General features: G+C 42.8%; 1 protein-coding gene across 1 annotated transcript in view; it reads left to right on the top strand.

Moving 5' to 3' along the window:
- PKP4 (plakophilin 4) overlaps positions 1-16,851 on the top strand; it is a 244,646-nt gene that overhangs the window by 215,667 nt on the left and 12,128 nt on the right. Inside the window, 7 exon segments of the mRNA XM_067549418.1 lie at positions 1,692-1,839; positions 1,842-1,882; positions 2,074-2,247; positions 4,154-4,304; positions 6,405-6,600; positions 15,469-15,553; positions 15,677-15,794. Of these exon segments, the coding sequence (XP_067405519.1) occupies positions 1,692-1,839; positions 1,842-1,882; positions 2,074-2,247; positions 4,154-4,304; positions 6,405-6,600; positions 15,469-15,553; positions 15,677-15,794 (913 nt within the window).

The following is a 16,851-nucleotide window of genomic DNA, read 5'->3' as shown; positions in this document are numbered from 1 at the left end:
GGTCAGCAAACTGGTGGCCATGATAGCAGATCCTCCATTCACCGTATTCCACAAGGACAAAGTCTCCCTATGACTTCACCCTAAATTCCTTCCCACGGTGGCCTCACTGTTCCACCTCAACCAGGTTATCCATCTCCCTGTTTTTTACCCAAAACTTCACTCCTCCACCAGAGAATGTGCTCTGCACTCCCTCGACATCCGTCCCATGGCAAGACATTTGCAGGGCCGCAACCTGGGTTTCCATTCACGGCTCATTACCAGTAGGCCTTGCAGTACTATAAACTCTCGCATTCACCGAGCCCTAGTACCCATCTCCATACTGCTTACTACTTACTATGCTACCCACGCCTGGAATCCACATAGGGACTAGCACTCGAAGAAGAAAAGGAGGTTACTTACTCTAACTGATGGTTCTTCGAGATGTGTGGTCCCTATCTGAATTCCAATCCCCGCCCCTCCCCCCCCCCCAATCCTTCAGCTGCGGGCTCAGTGCTTGTTAGTAAGAGGAAACTGAAGGGGCGTCGACCCATGCAGCCACAAGAGAGAGTTCGGACACACCACTTGGACGACATGAGGCATGCACGCGGGTTGATGAACACTGCTTTGAATAGTTCCAGCTGCAGCACATAGCTTGCATGCGCACCCACGTTTGGAATCCAGATAGAAACCACACATTTCAGAGAACCATCAGTTACAGTAAGTAACCTCCTTTACAGGGGGTTTCTCAGAACCTAAAGCAGAAACTTAACTATTTCACTGCAGGCAGTGTCAGGAATAAATCAATGGGAACACAGCACTTCCCTCTGATAAATAACTGATACAAACGAGTGTTTTTATCTAAAACTACTGTTTATTAGATTTTAAGCACAGATACACATGCAATAGATTTAGGACATCCCAGATATAGTTACCCACAGTCTGAGATGGTTTCGAATGACCACCAGCCGGACTTCCAGGGGCCCTCTTTCCATCCAGCTGATGGGGAATTTAGATGTTAGCTCCTTGCCCGAAGAAAAGCTCCCTTGGACTGCTCCGAGGTATTTACTTTTACTTAATTTTTTTACAGCTAACTCTAACAAAGCACATAACCTATAGTGACTCTTAGTGGGTCACCATAACCTCTACTGGGTCACCAATTCTCCTAATTTCAACAAACTACTCATTATTTCAAAACATTTCAAATATTTCTAGTCATAACAATGTCAGGGGTACCTAAAACCAAAGTTGCTATTCACTCACTCTCTTCCATACTTTCTGCCCCATCCTCCCATTCTGATTAGCAAACTGCAACTATGCAGCTATCTCACCTTGCCTCACAAAGGCCTAAGATTTTGCTAGCTGCGTGATGTTTGGTTTTCAGCTGGCAATGGCTGAACATACAAAATGGCTGACTGCAATACTGTTGAGTTCTGGGGTACACACAGGAATGTCAAATTCCAGGGTAACAATACCACCTCTGTGAGGTATGCCCCCTTTTCACCAGTTTTAGAGCTGGGAAATCACAGAGAGAGAGAGAGACTATAATTTACCCAGAACCACAGAGAAGAACCATTGTAAAACTTAGGATTGGAATTTGGGAGTTCTTATTCCCCAGCCCTTTGCTCCAAAAGTATTTTCACCTGTTGTCTTATATGCTATGTCATCATTTGTGAAAGTGTTAATTACAGATATCTGCATACTTTGGGTTCCAGACAGTGGAGAACTGTGTGTGCACTCTGAGAAACCTGTCCTATCGCCTAGAATTGGAGGTACCTCAGGCACGTCTGCTGGGTATAAATGAATTGGATGACCTGTTAGGGAAAGAATCACCCAGCAAAGATTCTGAGCCAAGCTGCTGGGGGAAAAAAAGAAGAAGAAAAAACGAACTTCACAAGAGGATCAGGTTTGCATTTTTCTTCTATTATAAAAACATCAGGTATTGTTTTTCCAATAGTAAAAAAGTGTGTCTGAGAGAAAACTGACCACATCCAATAACATGGTATTATATCCAATATTTTAAATTACGATATAAACATTTGATTTCAATTTTTCCTAAACCAATATACTTACAACTAATGCGTGTTTCTTTCTTAGTGGGATGGAGTTGGCCCTATACCAGGATTTTCAAAGTCTCCTAAGGGTGTGGAAATGCTGTGGCACCCATCTGTAGTAAAACCATATCTAACGCTTCTGGCTGAGAGCTCCAACCCAGCTACTTTAGAGGGCTCTGCCGGATCTCTCCAGAATCTTTCTGCAGGCAACTGGAAGGTATTATATTAAACCCATTCCATAATCCTGTGGCAATTGAATTTCCACCTCTCTTATTAGTTTTGTACTTCAATTAACTGTTCTCCTTTAACAGCATCATGACACCTGAGTAGGGTAGAATATGCCATTTCCTGTGGTGAATATGATGATGCTTCTCCATCAGTGTCATTAGTGCTCCTTCAGTGCACTGCTCCTGTTTTTCTCCATGAAAACCAAAGTCCTGACAGATGCTCAGTAGCTCCTCTGAGATGGGCATTTCCCTAAGCTCATTTTGAAGTCAATGGTAATGGAGGATTCTCAGCACCCTGCTCCAAATGGATCACTTCCTTAATGCTCACCTCACCTCAGTTTAGAAAAGCAAAGGAAATGTTAAAGCATAAGATAGTCAAGTGCAATGCATTCAGGCACTCTACAAGTTTACCCACATACCTGGCAGTACCTCTTGCAGTTCTGTCATTCCTATCCCAGGCCTGTCTGAACAGAGAGTCAAACACGTCAAATTTCAAGATGTTTTTGTGATGTGGATATACATACTTGGAATTAAGATTAATTTAGGGACATTCCATTCTCTTCAGTTTTTTAAATCTAATTATTTTCATATCCTACTTGTCTTTGGTATTTTCTTGTCTAGAGAAACAACATCATGCTGTTTGATATTTTGCAGTTTTGTAGCCTTTTACGTTAAATACTTGCAAAAATTGTCTAATAATCACAACTGTTTTATGAAATATATAAGCAAATACTGTCATCATTTTACAGAAGTATAGTCTGAGGGAGAGAGGTTAAACAATTTGTCCAAGACCACTTAAAGAGTTAATGGTAGACCTGGGACTGGCATTCAGGAGCAGCTTAAGATTGCCAGGCCTGTGCTTAAACCTCCAACGGTAGCCTATCCAATATTTCATTAATAGTATCAGTAGTTTTCATACAAAATATCAAAATATAAAGTTCTACTGGTTTTAAGTTTAAAATAAATTTACCAGTAAAATATGTGAGGGGAAAATCATCGGTAAATATTAAATACTGATGAGAGAGAAAAAATTTTATACACTTCTCTTGGTCTCAACTCCTTACAGTCCTCTTCATTCTGCTCCTATTCACTTGCATAGTGAAAAAGCAGTGAAGAGCTAGTAGTAGAAAATGGGTAGTTTATTGGGAGTGACATTAAAATCAGTACCACTATTTAGAAAAAAATGAAAACCTATAGTTTTTTCCCATTTAATACATGAGTAAAAAATCCTTCCAACAATGAATTATGGTGGAAAATGACTGCCAAAAATTGAAGACTTAAGCCAACTAAAAATGTACAAAATGATAGGTGCAAGTACCCCTACTCAAATATCAGAACCATGGGTATTACATTAAATGATGGTCGTTCATACCTAATTGGTTATCAACAAGAGCAGAGCATTATTTGCTGCTATACTGCAACTGTGCACTCCTGCTTGTGGCACCTCACATATGGTGCATTGCAAAGGCAGCACATGACATCTCTTTAATCACTTGTATGTATTTGTCATAGAGATAAAAATATTCATTGCTTTCTTTGCTGTACAAAAATAGCTGACAGATATAATTTGGGATTTTCAAGCTTTTACAACTGACTTTTTTAATCTATCTTTTTCCTGAAATACTGTTCCCTCTCTACTAGAATTAATCTACTTTGTCAGTACATTTCATCTATTCATTCATATTTTTAAACATTGCTTGACAAAGAGGACATTTTCAGTGGCACAGAGGGCAGACCCAACTCCCAGTAGCAAGTAATGGAAACTGGTCACCTACTTTCTGTGTGTGCCTTTGGAACTTTCCCACTAAAACATGTATGAATTGTAGTACTGTAAAATATAATATTGGTGCTGTTTTAATATGGTAGATTTGTAAGTAATTGAGTTTTGTGTAATAGTTTGCAGCATATATTCGAGCTGCTGTCAGAAAAGAAAAAGGGCTTCCAATCCTTGTGGAACTTCTGAGAATGGATAATGATAGAGTTGTTTCTTCTGTGGCAACTGCCTTAAGGAATATGGCTTTAGATGTTCGCAATAAGGAGCTTATTGGTAAGTATATATAACTGTACTTAAGTATGCAGGGATAACAGCACAAGGCAATAATTCCTTCAAAGCTTGTAGGGGGAAAACTTATTTTAGAATGAGGATACATTATGTGAGCTAGTGTGTATTCCCTTTTATCATATCACATCATTAGAGTCACAGACATGTTAATCTTCTTGGCAGCAATAGTTTTTTGGAGCAACATTCTTTTTGTTTGTCTTTAGTCAACCTGTGCAGCAATCCCCTTACAACAAAGAACAGTTGCTGAATTTATATTAAATCAGACAGGAAGTTTCATGATAGAACATGATGAGAAATACCACTCCCCTTCCTTGAAGCTAATTAGTAACCTTCTGAAAGGGCTACGTGGTCCAGTATCATAAAGGGATTTAACAGTTCAGGTCTCAATACATAAATAAATGCTTTACTGTGACAATATAACAATAAAATTTAACAGTTCAGGTCTCAATACATAAATAAATGCTTTACTGTGACAATATAACAATAAAAATCTTCCAGAAAGTATATAGACAAAATAAACAGATGAAAGATCCAACCTAGGAAAGAGAAAGTGTCTAATTACAGAAATAATGGGATTTAATATAGGTTTTTAAAAACAACAAACCAAAAAACCTTAAGAAAAAATCTGTTTGTTTTTAAATGTGAGGATATGAGCACTCTAGCAAATGTCAAGGTAGATTGAGTCCCGCACCCTAGCAACTACACCAAAGATGGAGCCACTTGATGTGTTGGTGAGCTCCCTCAAAGACAGATGATGTCATAATACTAATATGTACAAAGTTGTCTGGTTTTAAAAAATATTTCAATTTTCTAGTACGCTTAAAAATAAATTACGTTCAATAGCGTTTCTTTAGTGGTTAAGGATCAGAATTTCTCCCCCGACACATTATGCAAATACAAAGTTAATGCCTTTATGTAAAATTTATCCTATCTATTCATTATTCACCATTATATATGTCTTTAATAAAAATCCATTAATAGTCATTCAGTTATCAAAGCAGCCTAAACAAAAAAAATTATTTTAGCTTTAGTTAATTTCCTTTGTTTGCAGAGTGATTATTCCTGTTTGTTAGTTGGTAATTGAAATCTGAAAGAGCCGAGATCTAATCTTTATGGATGATGAATTAGGTGAACAGAATGTCTGGTAATATCTCCAAAACTACCGAAAGCCTTCTGCAACCCTCTCTAAAAGGAAGCCTCAGTCTGAACACCACTCATGAGAAATAATGCCTTTTTTTCCTGTTGCAATTCTTCTTCACATCAATAATTCCAATTTCCAAACTATCCAGTATTAATGCCAAATTGTGACTTGTATTCTACTTTATTTAGCCAAAGACATTATTGCATCTTTTCCTATATGGATGCACCAGCAGATATCTATAGTGTACATAAACATAGTTAAACAGTTTTATTTGTGCTATTTTCTGGTAAAATGGTGGTCTGTGTCTACCTAAAGGTATAAAGAGTTTTAAATAACCATAGTATCTGTCAGCACAACTTGAATTGGGGGAAAGATAAGCGATAGAAAGCTCCAACATTTTCTCAACCATCTATTCTTTTATTCAACTTTTTTTTACCTGTCACAACCAGCAGCAATGAAATGTGATCATGCAATAACCACCTATCAATTCAAGGCCTGCCTAAAGAAGAATGGAATATGCACAAGTATAATGTCTTGCATTACACATTTCTATTAAATTCAGGTTGTTTGAAAGATGCTTAAGTAATCTTATTGTAATATTGCTTTCCTTGCTATGAAACAGCTCTGCTGAACATCCTTAACTAAAATAAATAATCTCACAGATTTGTGTATATCTATGTACATTGGCACATGGCCATAATATTTTTAGTCAATCTTTTCCTAATCCAGAAGAAAAATGCAATTAATTTTTCATTTAGTAGATTACACTCCAGTGTCTCTTGCCCTTGTGTGCAATCTGAATTATTTCAGTTTTCCATTTAGTGTTGGTTTATTCTTTTTTCCCCATTGCTGCTTTTAGACTCGTATATTTCTTGTCCGAGTGCTTATGTTTCAAATGCAAATTGCAAAGTACATTTCCTAACTTGGTTTATGGATTTTTGTAGGTAAATACGCTATGCGAGATCTGGTGAATCGCCTTCCAGGGGGCAATGGCCCAAGCATATTGTCTGATGAAACTGTCGCAGCAATCTGCTGTGCTTTGCATGAAGTCACCAGTAAAAACATGGAAAATGCCAAAGCTTTGGCTGATACAGGAGGAATAGAAAAATTGGTGAACATAACAAAAGGAAGGGGTGACAGGCAAGTAGGCAGCTAGATTTGCAATAAAACGTTTCTTTAATTCATTTCAGATTAAAAATAAGAAAACAAAACTTGTAAAGTGAATTTCCTGCAGAAAAAGGATTTGTTCCTTCTGTCCAGGTTTGCTAATAAAATGAGTAATCTCCCATAGTTGCAGACTGTTAGGAGAGAAAGAGGCCCTGTTTGGCATCTTTGTTCCATTTTGTATTATTTCCATACAGTACCTGCCAATAATTTACATTGTACAGTATTCTCTATCTAAAGCTTTTAGGGGCTGTACAGTAATATACTGTAGGCAGATTATCTGAAATATCTGAAAATACTGTTATGTATATTAAGCACACAACAAATTAATAAAACATTATTAAGTTTGAAAAGTCAGGCACTAAGAAGTCAGAAAATGCCAGCATTAAGATTGCCTGTGGTCCCCATGTATATATGCATTATGATAAAGTCTTTAATTATATATGGTCACACTATTTTTTCCACAGGACTCCTGTCTCAATCAGTGCACAGCATGCAGGTTGCTCATTTAATGAGCAGCTCTTCAATATTTTGTTTTCTCCTCATTGTTTAGTGTTTGGCCTTAGATCTTATTTACACTACACTACCTACACCCTGCTCTAAATATAGTATTCTTCATTTTTTCATGGGCTTTTCTACAGTGCTCATCACTGTAGTATCTGAGGGCTTCCCAATCATTCATTAATTTATTTTCATAATAACCCTGTGAGATGAGGGGGTATTATCCTCATTTTTATGGCTGAGGAACTAAGGCACAGAAAGATTAAGATGAACAGTTTCCACTAATTTTGGGTGCCCAATATGAGATGCTTAGAGCTTGATTATTCAGAGTACTTACCATTACATAGCACTGTATATGCTCAAAGACCAGCTCCGATTAACTTCAGTTGCAGTTGTGAATGCCCAGTATATCTGTAAGCCAGATCCCAGGGTATCAAGTTGAGCAACCAGAAAATGAGGTGTGCACAAGTAGTGATGACCACCTGTGAAAAGTTTGGATAAGTGACCTGACTAGCATCACATGGAAACTCTGTGACAGAGGCCATGATAAAATCTAATTCTTCAAGGCAGCATTCAGCTGCCATTACCACGAGACACTCCTTTCCATTACAAAAGTCTCCTGCCTCATTCACTACACACCTTCCAACTACTGCAACAAATGACGCAGGGATTCTAAAGACAAGAGCCTCCCTTTACTACATAACCTGATTTAATTCCAGAACATGTCCATCCTGCACACTAAATGACCAGCAGTAGTGGAGGAAGGGACATTTTGCCAGTAGGTTTCACATATATTTGCTGAAAACAGAGGAATGTGAGACTCATGGATCTTGGTTTCCATTCCAGGCAATGGAGAAGACAGTGATCTAGTGGACACAGACACTACCATTTCCTCTAATCTTGACCCCTTCTGCCCTATCCTCTCTAACCTGTCCCAGTCTTGTCTTTACCTCACCACTGGTTCCTTGCCATGTCCCAGTCCCCGGACTTCTTATCCCAGTCACAGTCTCCTTGACCAGTCAGTCCCTGTTCCCTACTCCTGGATCCTTCTCCAATCTATAGCTCACATTCCCCCTTCCCCCTGACTCTGTCTAACTCCCCAGGTTTCTCATCCAATCTCAGTCTTCTCCCCTGGGCTCCTTATCCCAGTCTCTTTGACCAGTCAATTACAGTTCTCCCCCCTGAACCCCAGCTCCTTCTTCTTCAAGGAGATAGCAGCTGTGTATTCCACTTAGGTATATGCACGCTGGAGTTGGAGAATTTTGCTTAGCAGTATCTGCAGAGGACCTTGTGGCTCTTGGCCCTTCCTTGGTTGTACGAAAGGACAATACCCTGACCTTCCTCTGTTCCTTCTTACCACTCTGGCTGGAGTCAGAGCTCTGTGTGGTTTTCACCTCACAATCCCTCTATTTTTAGTGACTTTTCTAGTTGTATATAATTAATTAGTACCCTTAGTATAGTGTTAGTTAGATTTAGAATTTCCCTGGTTATACCCTCACCAGGGTTTAAACATTATCCGTCATGTGGGGGAGCAATCCCCAACAACAATCCTCACATGCAGTGCTTGCTCTGCCTAGGTGAAACCCATATCAAGGAGAAGTGTTCAGTTTGCAGATCAGTCACCAAAGAGACTCAAGTGGCAAGGGAATGTTCATCTGAAACAGTACCTGCTCAAACAGACCATGTAGCCTGCTTTGTCACCGAGGCCCTTGTCAGCTCGGAGATTGCCCCATGGTTCTGAGAGTGCTGCCACTTGGCGTTCTGGAGCTGGCGCCTCGCTGAAGAGATGGCGGAGTCATTCCCTGTTGAATGTGCTGAGGAAAAGGTTGCATAAGACCGACCAATGCTGCTTCAGGTCCCATGGGGACTCATTTCCTTCCCACAGAAGGAGCTAGGATCAGAACAGGATGAATACCAGTAAGTAAGATGGAGCAGGTCCCATCATCCTCTCCCTGGTACTGTGCAAGGAAGTCACAGACCTTATACAGTTGACACCAGTTCCAGCTGTGGGGCGTCCTTTGAGTCCGGTATTGGCAAGGCTGATGCTGGTACCAGTTGTTTCCATGCCAGCAGCTTATCGGGGCAGTGGACCTTCTCTGTCCTTCTGTCCCAAACTTGCCCTCAGTCCAGGACTTTGCCAGGGCTTAATCATTTATGCCATTGACTGGGTGGGCTGCTGAACCTGTGAGTCTGTTAGCATCATATCCCAACCTTTTTTTTTTTTTTTTTTTTTTTTTTTAATATAATTAGTGGAAGTTGGACCGCTGCTGGGCTCAGCACAAGGGACCTCCCTGGCACTGGGTATATCTTAGGCACCCCTGCAGCTGGTGCCTTCAATGTTATCATGATGGCACTCACCGCCCTTCATTTCGGCACCACCAGTTACTTCAGTACCACTGCTGACTTCAAGGTCGACAGCGTTTCTGGCACCAGAAATAACAGCGACGTAGTCAATGCCACCAATACTGTTTCCACCATTGGCACCAGTTCTCTCATCATTCTGGGCTATGGACGAGTCAAACCAGTTGCTTGCACCTTCAGGGCTGACTCCACCTTTATCCCCTGAAGCCCAGGGCTCTTCGGTGTCTGGGTCAGGATCTTCCTGTGACTGCTATCCCTTGCCTGACCCATATCGGTGGCCGTTCATAGAGTGATACTGGTACCAGAATTGGCACTCCTCTCACTGTCAGGATGGGGATCCCTGACCCAGTACCTACTGGCCATCAATGTGCTATCCATACCCGTGACCTCCATGGAATCCATGGGACACTCCTCGGTTGTGGAGGTCCCACTTCTTGTCTTGCTCCAAGTCTGTCACAGGCCGAGGCACCAGTAAGTCTTCCACTAACAGAGCCTCCCGAGTTGTCCTATCCAGGCCCATCAGTCCTGTAGCAAGATCCAGCTCTGGTACAGTTAACCACTTCATCTTTGCCCTGGATGATTTTGTGTGCCTGGCTCTTCCTCCCCTTCAGTACCTTTTGCAGCACATGGCTGCTTCACTAGGTATCCCAGGGGAGTTCCTTGTGGGGCAGTAGTTCTTAACCTGTTTACCACTGGGGAGGCATATGTGCAGCTCTCCATGTTTTAAGTGGCCGCATCCATGCAAATATGAATACCACCTTTATGGCCCTGAGTATGTCACATGGGCCACAGCTGTGTGCTGATTGGTAGGGGAATACCCACAAGTTAGTGGATATCCTGCAGTCGTCTGCCCATGGGAGAGTCATTCTCTCCCTTAACAATGTGCTCCTTGACCCTGCTAAGGTCTTCTAGAGCTGACTTTGGTACTGCCTGCAGCAAAGCACATGGAGAAGTGGTACTTCGTTCCAGTGCAGGGATTTGAGTTTTTATTCCCATTCATCCCCAAATTCCCTAGTCATAACCATGGTGAACAATAGAGCACAGCAGGGCAGGATTAAGTCCACTCCCAAGGATAAGGACTCTAAATGAATGGATCTGATGGGCAGAAAGATTTACACCTTCTCTTGTTTGCAGGTGCAAATTGCTAACCAACAGGCATTGCCGTCCAAGTACAGTTTGTGAAATGGATGGCTTTGTCTAAGTTCTCAGACCAGCTGCCCAAGGCTTTGAGAGAGGAATTTTGGACATATATCACCAAAGGCTGCTTTGTGGCTAAGACTTTGTTGCAGTCCATGCTGGAAGCTGCAGACACTTTGGCCAGAGTGATGGCCTCGGCTGTGAGAAGGGCTTCCTGGCTGCAGAATTTGGGCATTGGTCCCAATGTCTATGAGGCCATAGAGGATTTTCCCTTTGGTGGCCAAGCGCTGTTTCTTGACAAAATGGATGAGACTCTGCACTCCTTCCAGGACTCTACAGTTATCCGATGGTCCTTGGAGGTGTATACCCCAGTGGTGCAGAGGCACCACTGTGGTGAGCAGCAGCAGTATCATCTGCAGGGCACATTTGGGCAGCCTTTCCCTCCCCAAAGAAAGCAGGACTAACCCAGAAAGGGGCATAGATCCCATAGGAGAAGGTAGCTGGGTCCGGAGTTCAGCCAGTCCATATGCCCTCCCCCGGCACCTCCCAAGTGCCCATTTTGACTCCTTGGTCCAGAGCAGTGCTCCAGTCATTGCTCCTTTTTCCCCATCTCCTCCATTTGGGGACAGTCTGGTCCTCTTCCACAATGCTTGGGGTTCGATCACCACCAACAGCTAGGTCCTGAGCACCATCAGATTGGGCTGTACCATCCAGTTCCTCTCCCTCCTCCTCCCCACCCTCGCTCCCTATCCTGCTGTAGTGACCCCTGACAAGACCCATTCTCGGCTTTCACACAGGGGCGTAGCCAGATGTGATCTTCTGGCAGGGCCTCTGGCTGATGGGTGAGCCAGCTGAAAAACCTGAACTTCCTGCTTCTGATCACATGACTGGAAGCAGGAAGTTCGGAAAGCCTGATGCTCCAGTTGCCAAGGGCAGCTTAGTGATTCTCAGCCAGTCACTTCTCAAACTTCCTGCTTCTGGCCACATGACCAAAAGCAGGAAGTTCGGGAAGCCACCGGCCAAGAAAGCTCCAGTTGTGCAGGTAGTTTTAGCGGAGCTTGGGTGGGCCAGCTTTCAAAGTGGTTGGGCCTTGGCTCACCCAGGCCCACCTGTAACTACACCTCTGCTTTTACGGCCTCAACAAATATATCAGATACGTGAAGGATCACTGTATCTGAATGGTCACTCTATTAATGATACTCCATGCATTGTCTCAGAATGATTGGTTTGCTACTCTGGTTTGCTACCTTCAGACACCTACCTTCATCTGGCAATTTTACCAGGTCACAGAAATTTCCTTCAATTCATCATGGCAGAGCATCATTTTCAATACAGAGTGCTTCCATTTAGTTTCTCTTCTACCCCTCAGGTTTTTACCAAATTTATGATAATCGTGACAGCATCTCAGAAAGAAGGGAATCTACATCTTCCCATATGTGGATGACTGGTTACTGCGGGGCAGGTCAAGACAGGAAGTTCTTGCTCACATAGACACTACACTGTGCTTGCTTGACTGTTGGGGGCTCACCCTAAACACTTGGTTCCCACTCAGAAAATCGAGTTCATTGGGGCCCTAATAGATTCTATGAATTCGAGAGCGTTTCTGCCAACCGACTATTTTCAGGTGATTTACCACCTTTGCCTCGGTCTGCAGTCTGACTGCCATGACAGTTTGGATGTGCTTGTGGCTCCTGAGCCACATTCCTGCTTGCATGCAGGTGATCCAGTTTGCAAAGTTGCGCCTTCACTTCCTCCAAATGTGGCTCAGGATAGTTTACCATCTGACTCTTCACCCCCTAGACAGATTGGTCCATCTTCCTTAACTGGTTCTGGACTCCTTGCAGTGGTGGACATGTCCAGATAATGTTTTCCAGGGCATTCCCTTCGTCTGGCCCTTGCCAGCCAGATCTCTTGTCACTGATGCCTCCCTGAAGGTTTGGGAAGCGCATTTGGGGTCACTGAAAGTTCAGGGTCTGTGGTTGGCGCAAGAGTCCTCACTGCGTATCAATTTGCTGGAGCTTTGGGCCATCTACAATGCATATCATGCTTTTCTGGACCATATTAGGGGCTCAGTGGTTCACATACTTACTGACAATACCACTGTGATGCATTATGTGAACAAGCAAGGGGGAATGTGTTCCAGGATGCTGTCCCAAGAGGCAATCAAGATTGTGGCAGTTCTGCATCAAGGATAGCATTACTCCAATAGCTGACCAGTTGCCCTGAGTCCAGAATCATCTTGCAGACCATCTCAGCAGGAATTTTTCCCTGAGTCACAAGTGGTCTTTGAAGACAAGTGTCCTCTGGGTCATCTTTGCAGTTTGCGGCATTCTGACGATTGACCTGTTCACTACAAAGGACAAGAGGAAATGTCACCTGTTCTGCTTTCGAGCGGGGCCTCAGTCCAAACTCCCTGTCTGATGCTTTCCATCTCAGCTGGCAGTCAGCTCTCTTGTATGCTTTTCGATCCTGATCATCCCACAGGTCATCCTCAAGCTGAAATTGGATTGGGTCAAGCTCATTTTCATTGCCCTAGCATGGTGGTTCTCTGACTTTCTTGCATTGTCAGTTCAGCCTCCCATAACCCATCCTCTCCATTTTGACCTGCTCACACAGAATCATGGTTACACGCCTCCTCAGTGGGTGCAAGCTCATTCTATGAGAGTGCAAGCAAGGTCAGCAGCATTCCTCGGTGACATCTCAATATTGGACATTTGCAGGGTTGCTATATGGTTGTCCATACATACATATATTTACAAACCATTATGCCATTACCACATCATCAAGAGCTTATGCAAGCTTCGGGAGGCCAGTCCTACATTCTTTATTTAGATAAGACTCTGAGCCCTGCCTCCTGTGGATACTGCTTGTGTCATCTAAGTGGAATACAAGGCTGCATCTACTTGAAGAAGAAATGGTTACTTACTGTAACTGTGATTCTTTGAAATGTGATGCAGATGTGTATTCCACAACCTACCCTCCATCCTCTCTGCACTGGAATGTAGTCTCTGGATGTTTATGTGAAGGAACTGAGTGGGGTTGGGGCAGCTCTGTCTGATATAGCCACGGGAGGGACTCTGACCATGAGGTGCAAGCGATGCCCCTCTACAGGTACTGCTAGGCAAAATTCTCAGACTCCATTGCAGTGGGCCACCCACACACCTAAGTGGAATACATGTATGTATCACATCCCAAAGAACCGCAGTTAAGTAACTGTTTCTTGTCAATCTGTCTCCCCTCTCTCCTGCCCCTGAACCCCACCCCCTACTGGTCCCTAATCCCAGCCTCCTTGTCCAGCTAGTCTGTTTATCCTTCCCCAGCCAGTGGCTCACAATATCCCTCCACAACCACAATACCCAATAATGGTTTCCCTCTCCCATCTCCCTCCAGTCATTCTCTGGGGATGGTGCATGCACAGTCCTGTCAGCATTAGCAGCTATGAGGGTATGGAGCATGGTCAGTGAGGATGAAATCTTTTCAGAATTTAGCTGCTAGAATCTAAGTCTACTGAGCATGTGGGAACTGTGGTGATTTTTTTTTTTTTTTTAAGGTTTATAACTTGGTTAAATTGGTGTGGATTTTTTACTGAGACAGCAAAAGGCTTATCCCAGACGCAAAGGCTGTCCCCTGCCATGTTTCAAGTCCCTGCTCCAATGCCTGGGGGCACTAGTACTTGTCAAAGAAAAGATCCCCAGAATTTTTGAACATGGGCAAAACAGTGGTTTTTTTCCTTGCCTTGTTCTTGAAAACTGCTGAAATTTATAAATAAATAAATAGCCTGAGGTAAATACCTGATATGGAACATTTCAGCCCAAATGGTAAAGTGTGGCAAAGTTATAAGAAACTGAAAACAGGATCTCATAATGAGAGGAGATAGGCAGTGTTATTACCAGCTATCAGCCCTGCCTACAATAATCTTTGTTTGTATTTATGATTTCTTTAAAGGCAGGTGTGTAAATGATTTATTATGATATATTTTAATTTTATTTTGTGTAACGTAAGCTTTCATGAAGTGTGCTGGATTGACAGCCTTGGAGAGAGAAGTTGTTTATTGGCACAACAGGTACAGCATAGATACTAGCAGCCCTGACTACCCCATTGGCATGGTTACGATTTTGTCATGGTAAAATTAAGCAAAATTCACAGAATAGTCATGGTAAAAATGTACAAAATCAGGGTATGGTCACGGTGGGGCTGAAGCCCAGGCTGGAGCCTGGCCTGGGGATGGAGGCTGAGGCCTGAGCTGGAGACCTGCCGGTAGGGGGCTGAAGCTCAAACTCCACCACCTGGGGCTGAAGCCGAAGAAGTCGCAGACATCTGTGACTTCTGTGATCAAATCGTGTCCTTACCCATAGGAAAGAAAAACATGCAGCTGGCACATGCCAGCTGACTCAGGCTGACTTAGACTTGTGGGACTCAGGCTGTGGGGCTGTTTCATTGCTGTGTAGACTTCTGGACTCAGGCTAGAGGCTGTGCTTTGGGACCCTCCCACACGCAGAGTCCTAGGGTCCGGGCTCCAGAGTGTGAGCCCAGAAGTTACAAAACAATTAAACAGCCCCACAAGCCCAAGTCAGTTGGCATGGGCCAGCCGCCAGTTTGTCTTTACAATGTAGACATACCCATACTGCCTTTCCATGTGTTTCAAGGCTGACCTGAAGGGATCACTTCTAATGTAAAGCTATGTCTTACAGTCCCATACCAGCCTCTTTGCTGAGACTGCCAACATGACTGCTAGTTGTAGTAGTGGAATTTTTGTGATGTAGGCATCTATTCACTGGGCTTCAGGCTGAACTCCCCAGCTCATTTCACATAGTGTTCCAAGTGTAATATTCTTTATCTTCTTAGATCATCGTTGAAAGTGGTCAAGGCAGCAGCCCAAGTATTAAATACATTATGGCAATACCGAGACCTCCGTAGCATTTATAAAAAGGTAAATTAACAAGTATAGTTCTGACAAAATTAGCATTAGTCTGTAAACAACTTCACAGTGATTCTGAACCATTTATTTTGATGAAATATAATTCATTTTGACATTCTTTTTCCCAATCCACAGGATGGATGGAATCAAAATCATTTTATTACACCAGTGTCAACGTTAGAACGAGACAGATTCAAATCACATCCCTCCTTGTCTACAACAAATCAGCAAATGTCACCTATCATTCAGTCAGGTCAGTTAATAAGCCTTTCCCTCTTTGTGAACAGGCTTGCTGAGGGGCTTTTCTACTTCAGGACGGGGGGTCTAGGATCTCCCTTTTAGTACTTCAGGGTACTTTTGAATGTGCCTATCTTATTTGCAGTGATATTACAGTTTTTATCACTTGGATTCATCAGCTGGGAAATACTACTGATCAGTCTTGCTTTTCAGACCAGCGCATTGGAATTAAGGGCTTTCTTTTATATTTTGTTACAAAACAAAATACAGTATAATTTATGCATGTAATATTTATATATTATAATAATACTTCCTTCAAAGTGCTTTACACATACTAATGAATTAAAAACATACTCTACCATGTTGTTGTATGATCCTCCAAAACTTGTGGTGTTAGGAGACATGAATCCCAGTCATTAGGAAGAGACAGGTGATAGTAATGGGAGATTCGATCATTAGAAAAATAGATAGATGGGTTTGTGATGACCAGGAGAACCTGTGAATTGCCTGCCAGCTGCAAAAGTTGTGGATCTCTCGAGACATCTAGACAGTCTTATGTGCAGTGTTGGGAAGGCATGGTCCTGAAAGGCCACATTTAGGCTGCTAGGTAAGACACTGAAGTCTAGGACCTCAGGGGTAGCATTCTCTGAAATGCTTCCAGTTCCACACACACGGCCAGATAGACAGCCAGAACAGCAGGATCTCAATGTGTGGATGAGATGATAGTGTAGGGAAGAGAGGCTTAGATTTATTAGGAACTGGGAAACCTTTTGGGAAAGAAGGAACCTATACAAGAAGGATGGGCTTTATCAAAGCCAAAATAGAACCAGACTGCTGGCATATAAAATTAAAAAGGGTCGTAGAGGAATTTTTAAACTAAGGACTGGCAGAAAGCTGACAACTGCAGAAGAGCACATGGTTCTACATCCCATGGGGGAGACTCTATTAACAGGGATTCTCTATATCGGGTGTCAAACATCTGGCCTGCGGGTCGAATACGGCCTGCCAACCTTTTTGGTCCGGCCCCTGGCGGCAGTGCGCGCTGCCGCAACATCTCACGGCGTGGTACTCTC

The sequence above is a fragment of the Emydura macquarii genome, unplaced genomic scaffold (assembly GCF_026122565.2).
Source record: "Emydura macquarii macquarii isolate MOO-44397 ecotype Brisbane River unplaced genomic scaffold, CSIRO-AGI_Emac_v2 contig_1253, whole genome shotgun sequence".
In the NCBI taxonomy this organism is placed as follows: Eukaryota; Metazoa; Chordata; order Testudines; family Chelidae; genus Emydura; species Emydura macquarii.
Note: the sequence above shows the minus strand (reverse complement) of the source record. Positions and strands in the feature narration are given on the sequence as shown.